A 16,853-nucleotide genomic window follows, 5' to 3' on the forward strand; every position below is an offset into this window, starting at 1 on the left:
ACATATAACAGTCGTACGAGAGCCATGTTAAGGAAGACTCAATGTTCCTCATACATACGCCTGAAAATACTAGAGGGGGAAAACCATTTTATCCTGCCCCTTTCTCCTCCGAAGGCTTTCGGTGCTCATCGGCGTTTTGCATTGCCTCTTGAATTGATGGCCCAGCAAGCTACCTGCACCTCGCCGGGCAGCTTCTCGCACTGCCTCCGTGATGAGCCTACTTCTGACCAAGGAACCACGTCAAGCAATAACATTATCGCATGACGCCATGGTACGTGACGAACTACATTTGGCGATATAATCTACAGGTGTTCTTGTCATATAGATCACCATGCGCGATTACGTCAGAACCGAAACACTTTAAAGAAAAATTATGTTTTGAACTACATGTCGATTGCGTTAAATCAGGCCAGTTGGTTTTCTATGATCAAAAAATATAACAGTGCAAAAAACGATGGACTATCAAACAGAAACAAGCAAGCGCAGACAAACAGCGTTATTATATGTCTGAGTGTACGTCCATATAGCTTTTTCTGCTGTCCTGCTTCTTTTTATTCATGAATACTTTGTCTTCATGCTGTCGATGGTACTTTGGGGGGGGTTTAAAAAGTATTTTCCGAACGTCTTATGCTCACTTACCGCATGTCAAAGGAGATTCCACCAGTGTAGCCACCAGACGCTTCTATGGCGCGAACGAAGTCCTGAAATGCCCCACTGCCATCCGAGGCGTACAGGCGTTTGTTCCTCGACATGACGTGCGTGAAGAAGACGTAAGAGCACACATGCAACTGAGGCAGCAGGATTTGTGCGCTGCCCACGCTGCTCACTGTGCACACGAGGGGCATCTTTGTCGCTGCACAAGATGGCAAAACAGAAGTCACTCACTTCTGCAGGCACCAATATGTATATTTATGCAATTTCGTTCACATTACACATTTTGGTCTTCCATTTCCGTTGAATGGCAAGTGCGTTTCTGGCAAACATGCGAGGGCGAGGCTTAGTTATGTGTAGAAATTCAGGGGATTCTTTTTGGAATAGCGTAAAAAAATTTCTTGCACGTGCTCTTCGTGATTTCGGGTATTTCTTCATAAGTGCTTCTTTGTGAAACTAACGCTTCAATTGAAAGTGAGTGGTTGCTCGAGTTGCTGTGTTTCATCAGGTTTGTAGTTTTGTTTCTTTTTCACGCTGTGACGACAATCCATTCATATGAATGAGCCCTGTTAACTACGTTCCTGCCGTTTTTTTTAGGCACTCCATGCTCGGTAAATCTTATCAACAATATCTGGAGCAAACTTCTTCCACATTTTTGAAAGAAATACGTGCAGCAACAAAAGAACTGAATTCAGTGCAGAAATCACTGGTAAAAAAGTCTATACCGCTGACCTCTGTTCTATTCGTACATTCCACATAAGGTTACCACCTCAAATATTGTGACAACTGGCCTCCCTACACCTGGCTGATTAGCCTCCCTACATCTGTGTCTTCTTGTAGCATTCGCCCATGTATGTTCAAGCAAGTGTTTCATGGCCGATACCATCTAATGTACTGATGGCGTTGGGAAACATGGATGTTAGTACCCATCTTTGGAAGATCAAAGACTTGAAAAGCATGCAACTTTAGCTTACTTCACCGGAAATGCCCTCACAGTTGACAAGATGCGCGGACCATGGGACATCGCAATAGAAGAGTACTGACATGCTTTGACATGCATGAGAACGTTCTGGCGATACCATCTAGTGCACTGACGGCTTTGGGGAACATGTATGTCCGTGCCCGTCTTTGGAAGCTCAAAGGCTTCAACTACGTGCAACTTTAGCTCACTTCAACGGAAATACCCTCCGATTTACACGATGCGTGGACCATCAGACATCACATTAAACAAGTACTAACATGGTTTGGAGCTATCTCAAAAAGGGCACTTTCATTTCCATTGTGTACACTATCAACACTCTCCCCCACACAACTGAGAGGGACAACTCGTATCAAACATTTACTCCAAAGGTTTCTCCTGCAAACATCTGCAACCATGCCCTATCTCAACGTACATTATCACAAGTAAGGACAGTTCACTAGGCTTCGAAGTCTGCGCCCTGCATGACGCCCGAATCGCCTAAATTGCTGTCAGGGTCTCCGGATGGCAATTAACTCATCGTTGCTTAGGGGAATCACCTGTGACTGACAGCAACATGACAACTATTGCTAGTGTGTGGTGAGTTGCAGTATTCTAATGACGTCAGACTTCTGTTAACATGTAAGTTCGAAGCCACCGCATCCTTACCAAAATTGAAATCGATGGTTTAGGTTAACAGTAGTCAGAGTATATCCAATGCATTGTTTTATTAAAGTTCTTTGTATGTATGTATGTATGTATGTATGTATGTATGTATGTATGTATGTATGTATGTATGTATGTATGTATGTATGTATGTATGTATGTATGTATGTATGTATGTATGTATGTATGTATGTATGTATTGTTAAGTGTAACGATACTCTTTCTAGAGTTCTCGACACTCGGCTTCTCATTTAAAACAATGCACCAAAATTCGTGTCACTACTTCTACAAGAACAATTCGGAAAATTCTATTAGCTGAAATGTGCAAATGTGCGCCAAAACAAAATAGTCCTGTGATTGAAAGTGGGGGCCATATCACCTCTAAGCGCAACAATGAAGGACTGTGGACCACAAAAATGTCTCATGATAAAACATCTCGTGAGAGCAAAAGTCTGCTGGTCCCAACTTTGACGTATCCCAAGCGAAAGCGACTTGCCAACATGGCAGGGATATCTCAGCAACATCAACCTCCGTGAACACACAGACCCGTGTTTGAAGTAAACCTTTTCGTGTTAAAGGAAAGCAGGGGAAATTTTAGGAGTCGTGTCTGTCAGACTCAATATTAGCAAGAACTAATAGACAATGGTTTAAATATAGTATACGGAATGTTACATCTAGTAAAAGTAATCTAAACCGGCAGAAATAAAAGCAGAAGGAAAACTTCCGTGCACTGGCAAGTAATTTATAACACTCTGCCACCTGAGCTACAGCGGCAGGCATACCCCGTCCACATTATGAACCATATATATCCATTCAATCCTGAAAAAATTCAAGTGCCACTAGTAGCCACGACGGCGAGTGTAGAACACACTTTGTCAGCCAGTGGGCGTCACGTAGCAAGTAATCGTATCACAAACTGGCAGCTGACCAATAATCTTTCTCTAATACCTGAAGGCGTGAAGTCTACCAGAATACACATCAGCGTAATATAGTGGAGCATGCAACCTGGAACTCCTTTTGAATTCTCAAATTCAAAGAATTGCTTTCTCTTCTCTTGACAAATGACTTCCGATGCTCATTATTCACGCGTCACAGCCGTTGGTTGAGCGATTGGCTGAATTAAACATGGCGCGCTCGGTCGTTACAGAGATCGCCGCGGAAGGCCGTGACTTGTTCACAGACACGCCTGCCATGGCACTGAAAAGCCGCGTATTCAAAAAAAAAGAAAAAAGTGCTCATAGTCGTGAAGCGCGCGCGACACGCCTGCTTTCTCCATGCCATTCCTCCCTGCTTAGTTTTCAGCGCTTTCATTGGGGCGAGAGAAGAGAGAATGCAATTGCAGCATGCGATAAATCTAACTCCGCTTGTTGGGAGCACATTCGGAAACATTTTACAGCAGTGAATTCACGAGGCAAGGTGAATTCACGAGTGCCTGTAGCGAATCTATTATATGGCTAGTTGAAGCAGTGTTGAGGACTCCGTTAAAGGACCACTCACCCGGCTGCCAAAATACAAAAAATAGGCAAGCGCAATATTATCTCCTGATATTTATTGTCCTTCTTGTGCACTTCTGTGACGCAGACAGCAGCTCCCGTGACGTTTACAGCGTACATGCTCTCGATTGGTCCATATACGTGAAATATAAAGTGTCTTTTGTCTCCTACACTATTTCGCCAAGCAGTCGTTCATCCGTTCTTCCTTGTCTCACACGAATATCACGCGCGATGGATGAATCGATTAACACTTCATTTGGTTTGTTTAAAACTGCGCAAGCGGTGTCAACAGCACCTAGCCGAGAAGCTTTAAAACCTGATAGGCTATAGTGCATATTGCTGACATTGTTCACTTGCTTTTAAGAAGTAAGGGGTGAGGAGGATGCATTGCTTGTGTGAACAATAGCGAAAGAAAGGAGAAAACCACCTCCTCGTCTTTCAACGCGGGGTGGTGGAGGGCCCTCGAACATTATAGAAAGCAGGCTTGTCCATCGGGATTAAATTAAACGTTGTTCGTGGCGAACAGTTAAATACAGTGCAAACAAAATAGAGGAATATGAAATGCGAGAGAAATGAGAATACTCACGAGAACATCTTCAATTGTTTACACTACACCCGAATTACGAATGAGAGGCAAGAGAGAAACAGCAAGCTCGGGAACAAGTGCGTACAGAAACTACAATGCGCATAACACCAGAGCCCATCATCTACCAGCGATTACATAGTTCATTCGCCTCCAAATGCTACAGGAGGATGCTTTGATATTTCTTCGGCGGTATAAGACAGAAAGTCGCAAAAACATAGGTAGATAAAAAGCGCCCTTTCACAGCTTGTTATAAAAAAGTTCTCGGGTCCCCACTTTTTTTTGCCTCTTTCCTTACAAAAGTTGATTTAGACAAACTATAGATTATTTAAATATATTTTAGACCGTCTAAAGGATGTATCATTGTTTTTTCGAGGACGCGTGTATGCTCATTTGTATACTCCTCCCCACAGCGCCAGAAAACCCTGCTTGCTGTACAATGTCCGGACAGATACAAACCGATGATTGGAGGTGGAGTAGTAGTCGTAGGTTTATGGGTCGGTCCTCTGGGGGCAACACTGGTATGGTGACCAGGCTCCGGTGTGCCTGGCTTTGTCACGATAGGTCCGGGTCTTATGGCCTTTCCGCCATGGGTCGGAGCATGCCCCGAGGTCGTCTTCCCGCCAGGCTTGTGACCTCCCCCAGAAGTCGTCTTCTCGCCAGGATTGTGGCCTCCTCCAGAAGTCGTCTTCGATGGATCTACCTTTGTAGAAGCACCACGGCTCTGCACGCCGTGAAGCTTCGAGTCATCTATATAGTTTCATGTGCCAAAGTCCCCACATCTCGCGCTCGGTCGGAGAGACAGGGATGACTCAAAAATTCATCTATAGTGCCTCAAACACTGCTCGCGGATTGACGTATTTTGTGGTGCATACTGACGCATTTACTCGTACGCGCTTGCGCCGTGTGTGCAGAGCCCATCTATAGCACACCATGGACGCTCGAGGAAGCTACAGCTGAAACGAAACAGGAAATGCATGGTGCCAACTGGCACCAAACCTTGTAAGCACATATGCATGGCGTGTGTCCACGGTAAACAAAATTTATGCACACATTCCTGTGGCTGCCGTCTAAGGAGATCTGTATATGAAATTTTCCCCTTGCTTCAAGATGTCACACTGCGTCATCGCGATTATCATGGTGCTTCCCTTTGTATTATTTGGCAGTTTATGATCGCATGTGCTTCTCATTACCTGGTGCCCTTTCGGCGATTTTTTCTTGTGATCAGTGTCCTCGACAGCGTTTGCTGAAACATGAGCGATGAACGCACTCGACCTCGCAGAACAATCAGAAATTCTGTGCCGGCTTCCACTCGTCATCCTAGCGGGATGATGAAACTGTACAGTGTCGTGTTCTGTGTGTAAGCATCCTCCATCCAGCAAGAATGTGCTCGCTAGAGCCGATTTCGTCAAGTGCTACCTTGCCCCAGAAAGGTAGCCCTAGGTCTTCATTATCAATGGGACACGGACGTCTGACCGTACGGCGTCTTCCACAGTCAGTGTGGGGGCATGTGAGTGAGTTGAAGTGTGAAAGCACTCTTCTGTTTGGGTGACATTATGTTTTCATCAGCACTTGCCCTATTGTTCAGTATGTTTATACAGCGCCCGATTCTGACGCGCTCGTAGGGCCCCGAGTTTTTTTCGTTTGTTTGTTTGTTTTTTGGGGGGTGCAGACATGCGCACTTTGAGTGCAGTGTTCATTATTGGAGCAAGGTGACATCATTGTAGATGCAGTAAAAAACGAGGCTTGGTTGTCACGCCCCAACCGTGGCTCTCTTTTTTTCCTCCTGCCTGGGGCAGCCTGCCTGTCATTTCGAGTCGTTCTGTTTGCTCCTGCCCATAATGTTAAAAAAACGGCAGAATTTCACTCGACTACAACGATTAGCTGAGTGATAGTTGCATTTTTATGCCATTATCATTGGCAGAAAACAATGCAACTGCCATTCAGTTACTGCGTTAATTTCGACGCGATGACCCTAACGGTGATTAGACAGGAATAATTTCAAACTGAGAAGACGCGCCATTGATGTCGACGACACCGCAATCATGAAACCAATTTTCTAGAGAATCATCAGCGTTGGGAAAAATAGCGAAGAGCTTAAACAAGCTTGCTAACAAGGAGCGTTACCTATTAATCCTTGTATTGGCAATTGTACCATGTTTGATACATTAAATAAAATACCTCAATAAAGCTACTAAAAGCTACCATAGGTGTCACAATAAGCAGCTATTGCAAATTTCACGTGTTATGAAAAAAGGTACAGTCACTTACATATAATACAGTAGCAACTATTTCAATTTATGCTAATTATATTTATGCCTCAAACGAAATTCCACTCATATTTTTTCTAAAATGCACTGCATAAGAAGAATGAAAACGTTCAGCGTTTGCTCGCAATTTTCCTGAAGGTAAAATTGATCATGGGTATTACAGGGTTAAAAGCGTCTGCTTATTGAGGCGACATGCGCAAGCGGGGAGCTCGCGCTCCCACGCCAACGTTGCTGAGTTGAAGCGTGGCAGATTGGGGTAGTTGTTATGACTTGACGATAGTTATAGCACGAAAACAGAACGACAACAAAGAGACAAGAGGGACACGAGTACTCGTGTCTTTCTTGTCTCTTTGTTGTCGTTCTGTTCTCGCGCGCTATAAACCGATTGATGGATGGATTGATGTGGCTGTACCCTTTACATGTGAGGGGAATGAAGAGGGAAAGAAGAAGAGTACAGAGTAAAGCTCAACATAAAAACAAGCAGAAAAAATAGAAATAAATAAAAGAGAGGAAGATAGATAATCGACACACGAGATGGAGAAAGGAGAGAGAAATATGTAGAAACAGAGAGGGCACGAAAGACAGAAGGCCAACAAAAACAAAGACAAGTAAACCAAGTGACAAAAACAAAAATAGATACAACAGAAATAAGTACAAATAAACAAGCAAAAAATAAAAAACAAAGATAAATCAAAAAAGAAGAAAATATAAACAATGACGCCACTTGGCTATACGCTTTCTTCATTGTTAGCACCCCTAGTTTTTTTCGAGCTAAGCTTGCGACCAACGCAAGGGTGACTGTTACTCACAGGAGGGGTTTTTCCGCCGCCAGATGGATCTACAACGTAGTGAGACTTGTCATCGTTCCCTCCCCCGTTATCGTCGGTCGTTTCTTAAGCAAAGAGAAAAGAGAAAAGGGAGTTATACAGTCGCCATACAAATTCCTAGTGTCTTCAATGAAACGAAAATCTAGAGAAAAATGACTCACCCACGCGAAGTATAAAACGTTGAAACGAAAAGAAAAATGAACCTACCTGTTCGAAGGAAATCGTGAGGAAATGCGAATGCATTTCTTGCACCGAGAGAGTGTAGCATCAGCGTCATTATCTTCACCGACTTCTGCCATCGTCTTGAGAGAGACCCAGCCAGCCATCCGTCGAGAGAGAGGAAATAGTGGGCGGGAAAGTTGGGCGCCAGCATTCTCGGCTCGGCGTTGGTGTTTCTGAGTGGCGTGTTCGCGCGTTTCCGGATGTTCTTGAGAGGCACCCAGCCAGCGAACAGTATAGAGTAAGGCGCGACCGCATGGGAGAGTGGGGCGCAGGCAAGTGAGAGAGCGAACGGCGAGAGAAGGAGCGGCAAAGCACTGCACCTACGCCCTTACACACTCTCTCGCATCACAGTGTTCGGTTTCTAGGGGCGAAGATAAGTGCACACGTCCGCAGTTGTTGCTATGGGAAAACGATGAGAGCGGAGAGCTAACACCCTCCGGCGCACGGACACCGCAAATGCCTGGCATAGCCCAACTTAAAGATGCACTCGCATTTATAAGGGCGCAAGACAGAAACGGAATCGCAACACACTCTAGCGCTAGCAGCTGATTATTTGACGCACTTCATGAAGCATACAGCATATACACGAAAATAAAAAAACTTCAACAATTTCTTGCTATTTTCATCCATTCATTACAAACGCTTACTTATCTAACTACAGATCGAGAAACTGGTTTTCTTTTTCGGTCAGTGGTAGCGGCTTCTTCCTGTTTTTCTATGTTTACCGCTTTCTTGCCTAATCTATACCACTTAAGAAGTCAGGCAAGTCGAGACGAAAGAAGTGCGGCAGCCGACCACCTCAGTGACTAAGCGAATAGCCCCACTCTTGCTCTCTGCAACATTTTCTGCAGGTGGTAACAACAGCCGTCCGTCCCATGACGCAAGTCTGTAGAAGATGCTCAATGGAGCAGACTTGCGTGCATCGGCCTTTGAGGAGGAAGTGCTGTTCTAAAGTTGCAACCGATTATAGTGATCTTGTCTGATGAGAGGCTCCGCACTATCATACTTTCGAGGCGTGTAACGCAACTACAAGCACAGCAATGTAACCCTAAAGGATCTGTTGGGCGTTCTAATAGTGCTCTTGAGACTTTTCTTTAAGCACCTGCCAGTCTGTTCGATATGCGTTCGACCTCAAGACAAGTTATAGAACAGACCACATTGCGCGTCCATTGTGTAAAACGTCTGTAGGGCAGCGTGAATGAAGCCCCACAGACGGTAGACGCAGTCCCTAGCCCATTATTTGTTTTTCCTATTTACTCAGCCACTTAGATCTTGAAGACACTCAGGTGCAAAAAACGCGACCGGCATGTCGGCTCTGCTGCCTATCTTCAGCAGGCAGTGGGATATAGGATGCAAGCAAGGTACGACTGCTGCATTGTTCGGTTCTTCTGCAGTCGCCGTCACACAGCCGAACTATAAAATGCACTATAGTCACACCCTACTATCATCGTATCTCCCAACATGGCTTTATAAAGATTAGTATACCACGCGTATCTTAAGGTACGCGACCGACTATAACTGCTCGGTCATGGTGCGCATTGTCTGCCAATGGCGCGTGTTCTCCGTCCACCCTTTGCCGTTTTTTTTCCAAGGACAAATTACTTCACAGAAGCTCCCAGCGTGTTTCATATCTGCTTGAACAGTATTCGCAGCCATCCTGTCGTGTGTTTTTACTCACGCATAGAAAATACGACGTGCGAGGCCATGTTATCAATCCGATTTTTATACAAAACACTACAGCGATGGCGGGAATGAGCCTGTTGTTTCGATATAATATTTTTCCAATTAGAAACGTAGTGGCAAACAATCAAGCGCTACATTTGTAAGGTCTCTTAGGGTGCCCCCCACTAGAAACAGCTGGAAATCTTTAAATGCAAGGTTGAAAACAGGACCTACTGCAAATGTAGCCAGAAAATCTCTCCTCACGAATCTGTCAAACAAAAGTAGTCTCGGGAGCATCGTGTTGAGCCTGAAAATAACAATCGGCACCACTTCGTAAAGAAGACAACGGCTTGCTCACCAGTTGAGCTGTCGGAAGAGGACAGAAGCACCATCCCGAGGAGTAGGATGAGAAGCAAAACACAGCAAACGGCGAACCAAAATCGCCGATGGTCTCTGTGCGAAATAGAATGGCATAATCCGATGTGCTTGGTAATAGTGGGGGAAATGTAGTCTATAATATAACTACATGCTTCCAAATTCAGTATTTTTCAATGGAGGAACATTTTTTAGATTAGTGTAAGGAAAATTGACCTAAAGCCATGTCCACAGAATAATACATGCCTCTCGTGCTGAAACTGTACAAGCAAACTTCGTGCGCTATCAGTGCAATCAACGTTACGTTCACTAGAAAGACTTACACCGACCCGAAGTGGTGATTTCGAGTGATTACTCATAACAATTCTCATACAAACAAAGATGATGTCGCTTTTCAATCCGTGCGTACTGTACCAGCACATCATCATGATAATTTCACAGGTTGACACTTCTCTTATAAAATTTATTGATCAACTTCTGTACCATCGCCCCACTCCCACGTGGTAGCATTGGAAAACAACTTTATACCCCTCCCCGGTTCTTCAAATAAAAAAACCTGCTTAATGGCGCAAAACCAAAATTAAGAGAAGGGTGCTACACTTACCTTTGGGCTGTAAAAGAGTAGAAGTTGCAGTGAATGACAATCTATAGACACAGCCGAACACCAATATGGGTATCGTAACGGCGTGATCTCTTTTCGGGACAGCCTACAGTTCGTAAAAGCCGTAGCATATTAGCAATAAACCACAGATTTGTGCAGTGTGTAAATGATGAATTTATAAACTTCGGAGTCAATCAACATTTTGGAATGTTACATCGACTAGTAGCACGCATCAAACAAAGCAAAAACGTGGAATCTGACATGTTTTCAAAACCAACATCAATAAACGCTTAGAAAAGGGGCCCTGCAGCAGTTTTTTAAGTAGCCATTTAATTCATCCATTAAAGGAGCCTATTGCTCCCAGAGTGAGTGCCCCAAATTTTTTTAGATTTCGTCCAGGACTGCGGAGTTACAAATATTTGTCACACACTGCAGTTATATTCCCTCCTCTCTCGTCCCGAAGAGAGCACTGGAAGATTATCAGAAAAAGATGGAACTGTGGAATAGTGTATCTCGCGCGCCTCTTGACATTGAGCACTTTTTCTGTCTGTTTTGTATCTTCAAACTCACGGCTTTTCAGTGTGATCACGCGGGTACGCGCTGACAGGCCATGACCTCTCGCAGCGGCCCCAGTAACTCCTGTGCGTGTCGTGCACAAGCCAACCAATTGCGGGAAAAGGGCTTGTGACGCAGCTACTTTGAAGCCTGTAGTGCCTTTTCTCGAGAGAAGAGAAAGCATTTTTTTAGCTTTCTTTGAGAACTTATCGCAAGTCCAGGCCACATACTGCGCAATATCATTTGGCTCGCGTGTTCTCGGGAGCCTCAACTACCGATTGGTGGCGCTTTTTGACCATGCCTAGAATGTGTGGCAGGACGTCTTCACTTAATAGTCTTAAAAAGTGGCTTCTTCACCACAGTGCGTATTTCACAGGTAGTGTTGTTTGATTCTTTATTTTCTACAAACTGTATAGGCAGGTTCTCAAGAAAGACACAATTACTTCTGTAGCCTCATAAACTCGTTTACTTCCATTGATGCAGACTGGAATTGACAACACAGGTTTCAGAGACTCCAAGCACAAACAAAAGCTACGGGAATAACCTATAGTCTCATAAAACTACAAGGCTAAAGTACGAACGCGGACTGCCGGCACGACTAACGAAATAGCATCGCTAATCGGCTGAACATGGAAGAATTACAGCCAGTCTGGTTCATGAATGCGTTCTCATTCATCATCATTATTATCATCATCATCATCATCATCATCATCAGCCAGGCTACTCCCACTGCAAAACAAATGCTTCTCTTGCGTTCCACCAATCCACTCGGTCCTGTGCTTGCTGCTACAACTTTATACCCGCAAACTTCTTAGTCTCATCTGTCCACCTAACTGTGTCTCCCTCACACGCTTGCATTCTCTTGGAATCCAGTCTATAATGCTCAATGACCAGCGGTTATCTTGCCTTCACGCTACCTGCACTGCTCATGAACATTTTTTTTTCTTAATTTCGACTATCATGTCATTGTTTCATTATACGCATGCTCTCTTCTTGTCCCTTAAGGTTATACCAAGCATGTTCTTTTCCACTGCTCACTGCGTCGCCGTCCATTTATGGTTCATGCAGGCCTAAATTAACCCATATTTGAGAAATAAATGACGCTCCCTCATAAAGTTCTATTCAACTGCAAGCATTGTCGGAGTGTGCAAAGGCACTGCCTGTTCGCTGACTATTTTGGGCTGTCAGGGTGTCATGTTGCCAAGCTGCAACCGCTGCCGCTCTTCATAACACCTTCGCAGCACCTTGATCACGCACTCGATCGCGTTAGCTTAGTCGGTGATTTGGGCTTCAAGCGTTCTTTTGGTGTGACAGCTGGCTTTGCCCATATGAGCGTTTCGATGGTCACGATTCGCTGGCAGTCAAGTGGCTTATCTGGCCACGCCTTGATATTGCGCCTGACCATGTGGCCACGAACTTCTGAACTTCAATCGAAGAAGACTCCGCGAAGAAGAAAATGAAGCTGTTCCTATCATAGGTGGTCTAGTTAATTTCCTGCAATGCAGAGCCCGACCAGATGATAACGATTTGGAGAGCCAGATCTTGTTTCACTTCGAATTATCTGCGCAGCGGCAAATTGGAGACGGAAGGCAAAAAACCACACAGCGTTGTCCGTGTGTGCTCCCTTTTTCCTATTGCCTACTTCCCCATGTACTAATGAATTAAACAAAAAAACTATAACGCGACCTATCTCGGAGGCATTCATCATTGTCGGCGCTTGTGACAGTAGCCCAATCTACTACGGAGCGCCAACTTGTTTGGCAGCGCAGAAGGTATAACCCACTTTTGTAATGTATCGAAGCTCAGGTGACGCCTGTACTGTTTTTCGGCCAGCACCTGTTAAAGACGATTGGAACACGGAACAATGCAAGGAAAACTATAGCATGTAACTGGCTAGAATACATTTTATTGGGGTCGCTTTTATGATGATTTTCAGCCGAGGTAAGAGATGCGGAGTTATTTATATTTACGTTCATGTATACATCAACAACAGTTACGATAGGGAAGTATTGCGTAATGCGGTACTATGATATCATATGATATTTGAGATGTATGAACCTACCGCCTCCTTGCTTATCTGTCGTACTCGTGTCTGTGAAAACAAAAAAAAGCGTTGTTAGTACCTGCTCACTGCGACTACCTTTTGCTGCATACAATGTTATACGATCCAGTTGCCATCTGCTTGGATAATCGTTTTCGTTTCGCATTTAAATTTTGTTTATGTACTTTTGAAAAACTCTAAAAGCATGTCAATTACTTCACCAATTGTCGATCTAATGTCGTTTATTGTATTCCACTGTCTTGCGGCAAATATACGTAGCACAAGTAATCATGTACATGTAATCACGAGCTAGTGCTTTTTTTGGCCGTAAAGGTTAGTGCGGAATAATCTCTTTTGTCAGTTGGCGTTACGTAGCATGCGGTCTTTTTTACAAGGTGGGAGCTCAGCATCAAGTTCTAAATAATTGCAGGATCGATCCCTACCAGTGGAGGGTGGCATTTTCGTCCGCTTCTATTTCTTCACATTTATTTCAAGATTACCATTATACACTTCAAAGACTAATAACGTCCCGATCGCTTCCTTGGCTTTGATTTCTATTCGTTTCATTAGACTTTCACAGCACAGCCGTTTCAGTTGAATCAACAGTGAGGCTCACATGTGATGATAAATAAGTGATATCCTGTCAGTGTGTGTATGGTTAGAACTCAAGATATTTTTGACGCCAGGTTTCGACTTCGACAGTGTAGAGTGCAGAAAACCTTAATGTCACATTCACCAAATGTGCCAACTTGGTGTGCCCTATTACATGGATGGGAAGTCAATTATTCCCAATGAAGATATCTGCTTAAGCACAATACCGTGTAAGTTGAGCACAGTTTTTATTATTGTGCAACTGTCGCCTAATGCCATGAGTACAACGAATGAATAACAATAGCAAATCTCTATAACCCTTTGCGACACAGTACCTTTCTTTAGGTGTGTGACTTAATTTTGCCGTTTCTGTGTGCTGTTTCAAAGGGATAGACCACGAACAGAGCTAATGGTCAATAAAGCGTTGTGGTCACCCATACTTCATTTATATCACTTACGGGTGACTTATGGGGGAGATATCAATATCAATTATGGGTGACTTAAGTTATGTGTGAATAATGGCTTCAATTAAGGCCGTACCACGTCCAATGAGTTGTTCGAGGTGGAAATTTGCAAACACTTTTTAACCTTTTCAGAAATGCTCTCTCTCAGCTGATATTTGTCGCATGTAATTGGAGCGCGTCCTTGAATACGGTTGAATGAAGAAATACATCACAAATGAGTCTGAATTAACGAGATAATTATGTACATTTTCTATTCTAATCATGAAATTTAAAATTTCCGGCAATGTTTTCGAACAGTCCCACTCAAATAAAACTTTTTCTCTAGAACTTTAGTGTCGAATTTTGTATATTCGGCACATTCTTGGGGTATGATGTCTGTCGCACAAGGATACGGTCATTTCTTGTCCAGTTTGTGAATTCTGTGTATTAGCGTTGTTATTACATAAACAGTACCACACACTGAAGTATAATGGCGGCGTTTGCAGCTAATCGATTGTATATTTCTCCATTTTAATCTGACTTCAGCCGTATGATGCGCTAGTTTTATGCAATGTGCATCTTAAACGTCCACATATCTGACAAACGTGGCTGACTGTAATATTCAAATAGATAATATTCCACTAATTTCAGTTTAAAATATGAGTGAGATAAGTCCGTGTATTTTTGTCCCTGTCTACATATCACGCTCGCATGTGAAACAAAAATTATTCTTCAACTTGCCCAATCAACCATATTGACATACCAGCCACCAAGTTAAGTTTTCTGTTTTCAATTACTACGACAACGTAGTTTTATCGTGATCTTTGAAGGGTGATCAAACTGCGCGGCATATTTAGCGACGCGAATCAAAGCGCCCCAGTTGATTGATTGATTGATTGATTTATTGGTATGTGGGGTTTATCCTCCCCGAACTCCCATATGACTATGAGAGACGCCGTAGATGAGGACTACGAAAATTTCGACCACCTGGTTTTCTTTAACGTGCACCCAAAGTTGAGCACACGGGCCTATAGCATTTTCGCCTCCATAGAAAATGCAGCCGCCGCAGGTGGAATTCGATCCCGCCACCTTCGGGTCACCATCCGAGTACTTTAGCCACTAGACCACCACGGCGGGGGGCAAACCAGTGCTCAGCTGAATTGGTAGAACATTTCAGTGAATACACGTGAACCATGAGCCTACAGCTTACGATTGCCATAGGAATGAAAGTATTTCCTTATAGCTCGAATTCATTTCTACATTGTGTATTCAATAAAAAAAACGTCTGCCAGTTGAAAAACATGTCTATTTTGTTGTCGTACTTCACGATACGCAATTTTGCGACTGTAAGAGTAAATTGTTAAAGCCTCAAACAGTTTCATTTTGATAAACAACTTAACCCATAAGACTCGGCGTCAAAGGTGCAAAAACAATGCCGCTGTGGTTTTTTATGTATTTCACTTGCAATTTCGGCTGTACCTGGCACACCCACCCTGGCAACTGTGACTAAAGGCTGTTCACGCTTGAGTTCGCATCGAGATGAAGTTTGAGTTCAGTTTTTGCCACTTTCCTCTGCTCGTCTACCGCTTAGTACGCAACCCAGTCAGTTACGCCCCCTGTATGTGCATCTGGGAGCTGTAGTGGGACGCGGACGCAGACGCTCATCTGTCGTCAGGCCCTAGCTAGAGCAGCTCCACTGTTAAAAGAATAGTTCTAGCCTGATGACCTTTTTTACCACAGGTGTACTGTATCCTAAGCTGGTGTACTGCAGTCGGCGTAAACCTTCTACTTCACATTTACAGCGCTTTCGTTTGATCATGAACTTTAGCTGAGTGATCTGCATAACTTACCCATGTGCGATGAATAATTCTTCCTTGTAGGCCCAATAAACACTTCAGGTTGCTACTGCAGCTACGGCTGAAGTATGGGCACAGCCTCCGTGGGTCACAAAATGTCTTTTTTTTTTAAACAGCATATTCTGCTATTTTTTATTTTCCTGCAACATCACCTAAACCAAAACCATGATGTCGGTGACATTGTGAGATTTTATGTTCGATTCCTCACGTGGCAGTGTTGTAAGAACAAGACAATGTGCGCCCGACATACCTGACATGCCTGACATCTCAGATGGTTCTACCGAAGACATGGAGGACATTTCCGACTGGTCAGCCATTCCTGGAAAAAAGAGCAAGATATCGTGACATGGTTACATAGACTAGACTGAGATTTGTCTCGGACCTTCACCCAAAGGCGCAACAAAGGTACCGTTGAAAAGTGAGTGGTATGGCGACTCACGGGATGATCTCCACAGCCAATATGGTTTGCTGCCTCGGCCATGCATTCCTCACCATTGTATAGCAGTTAGTGAAACCGTGAAGGCGGAAGAACACTTTTTTTCTCCATTGCTTTAATATTATTTGGGCATACCTCGCAATAAGTCTGTAAGCCATCTATTACAGACATTTCTTGAGTGACAGCTGAATGCGGGACTTGTTTATGACGGCGCTTTGCTACGACAACCGATCGCTCTTCGTACATTATGTACGGTAAGACGGCCATTCACGTTACTGTGACTCAGAGTTTAGAAAGAGGTGATAATTTTCACACGTGAGGGAGACACTGCCCAAAGGCAAACGCGTGGTGACGCAGGTAATACTGATTTCTTTAAGAGTGTTATTGTGACGTAACACTAGTGGTATACCTTCATGCTATATCGCAAACAGACAAATAGTCGGCAACACACACAAGTACTAACCCACAACTGCGTTTATAGGCGAAATGAGACAACTATCTTCGATAGCAAGCCGAACCTATTTGTTGCGCTTACACACTTGGAGGGGTATCTTGCCTACTCCTCTTTTCGCTTGATATCGATTTCTCTAGTTGATTGAGTGACTCGATGAGCGATCTAGCTG

General features: G+C 43.9%; 1 protein-coding gene across 1 annotated transcript in view; it reads right to left on the reverse strand.

The window, feature by feature from the left end:
- LOC142765996 (uncharacterized) overlaps positions 1-9,784 on the reverse strand; it is a 28,142-nt gene extending 18,358 nt beyond the window's left edge. Inside the window, exons 1-4 of the mRNA XM_075867806.1 lie at positions 9,691-9,784; positions 7,431-7,513; positions 4,811-5,075; positions 640-853 (exon numbers count right to left, since the gene is read on the reverse strand). Coding sequence (XP_075723921.1) covers positions 640-853; positions 4,811-5,075; positions 7,431-7,513; positions 9,691-9,724 — 596 coding nt within the window. The 5' untranslated portion in view covers positions 9,725-9,784. The remainder of the gene's footprint in view (positions 1-639; positions 854-4,810; positions 5,076-7,430; positions 7,514-9,690) is intronic.
- Positions 9,785-16,853: the final 7,069 nt, after the last annotated feature.

The sequence above is a fragment of the Rhipicephalus microplus genome, chromosome 6, assembly GCF_043290135.1.
Source record: "Rhipicephalus microplus isolate Deutch F79 chromosome 6, USDA_Rmic, whole genome shotgun sequence".
Classification (NCBI taxonomy): Eukaryota; Metazoa; Arthropoda; class Arachnida; order Ixodida; family Ixodidae; genus Rhipicephalus; species Rhipicephalus microplus.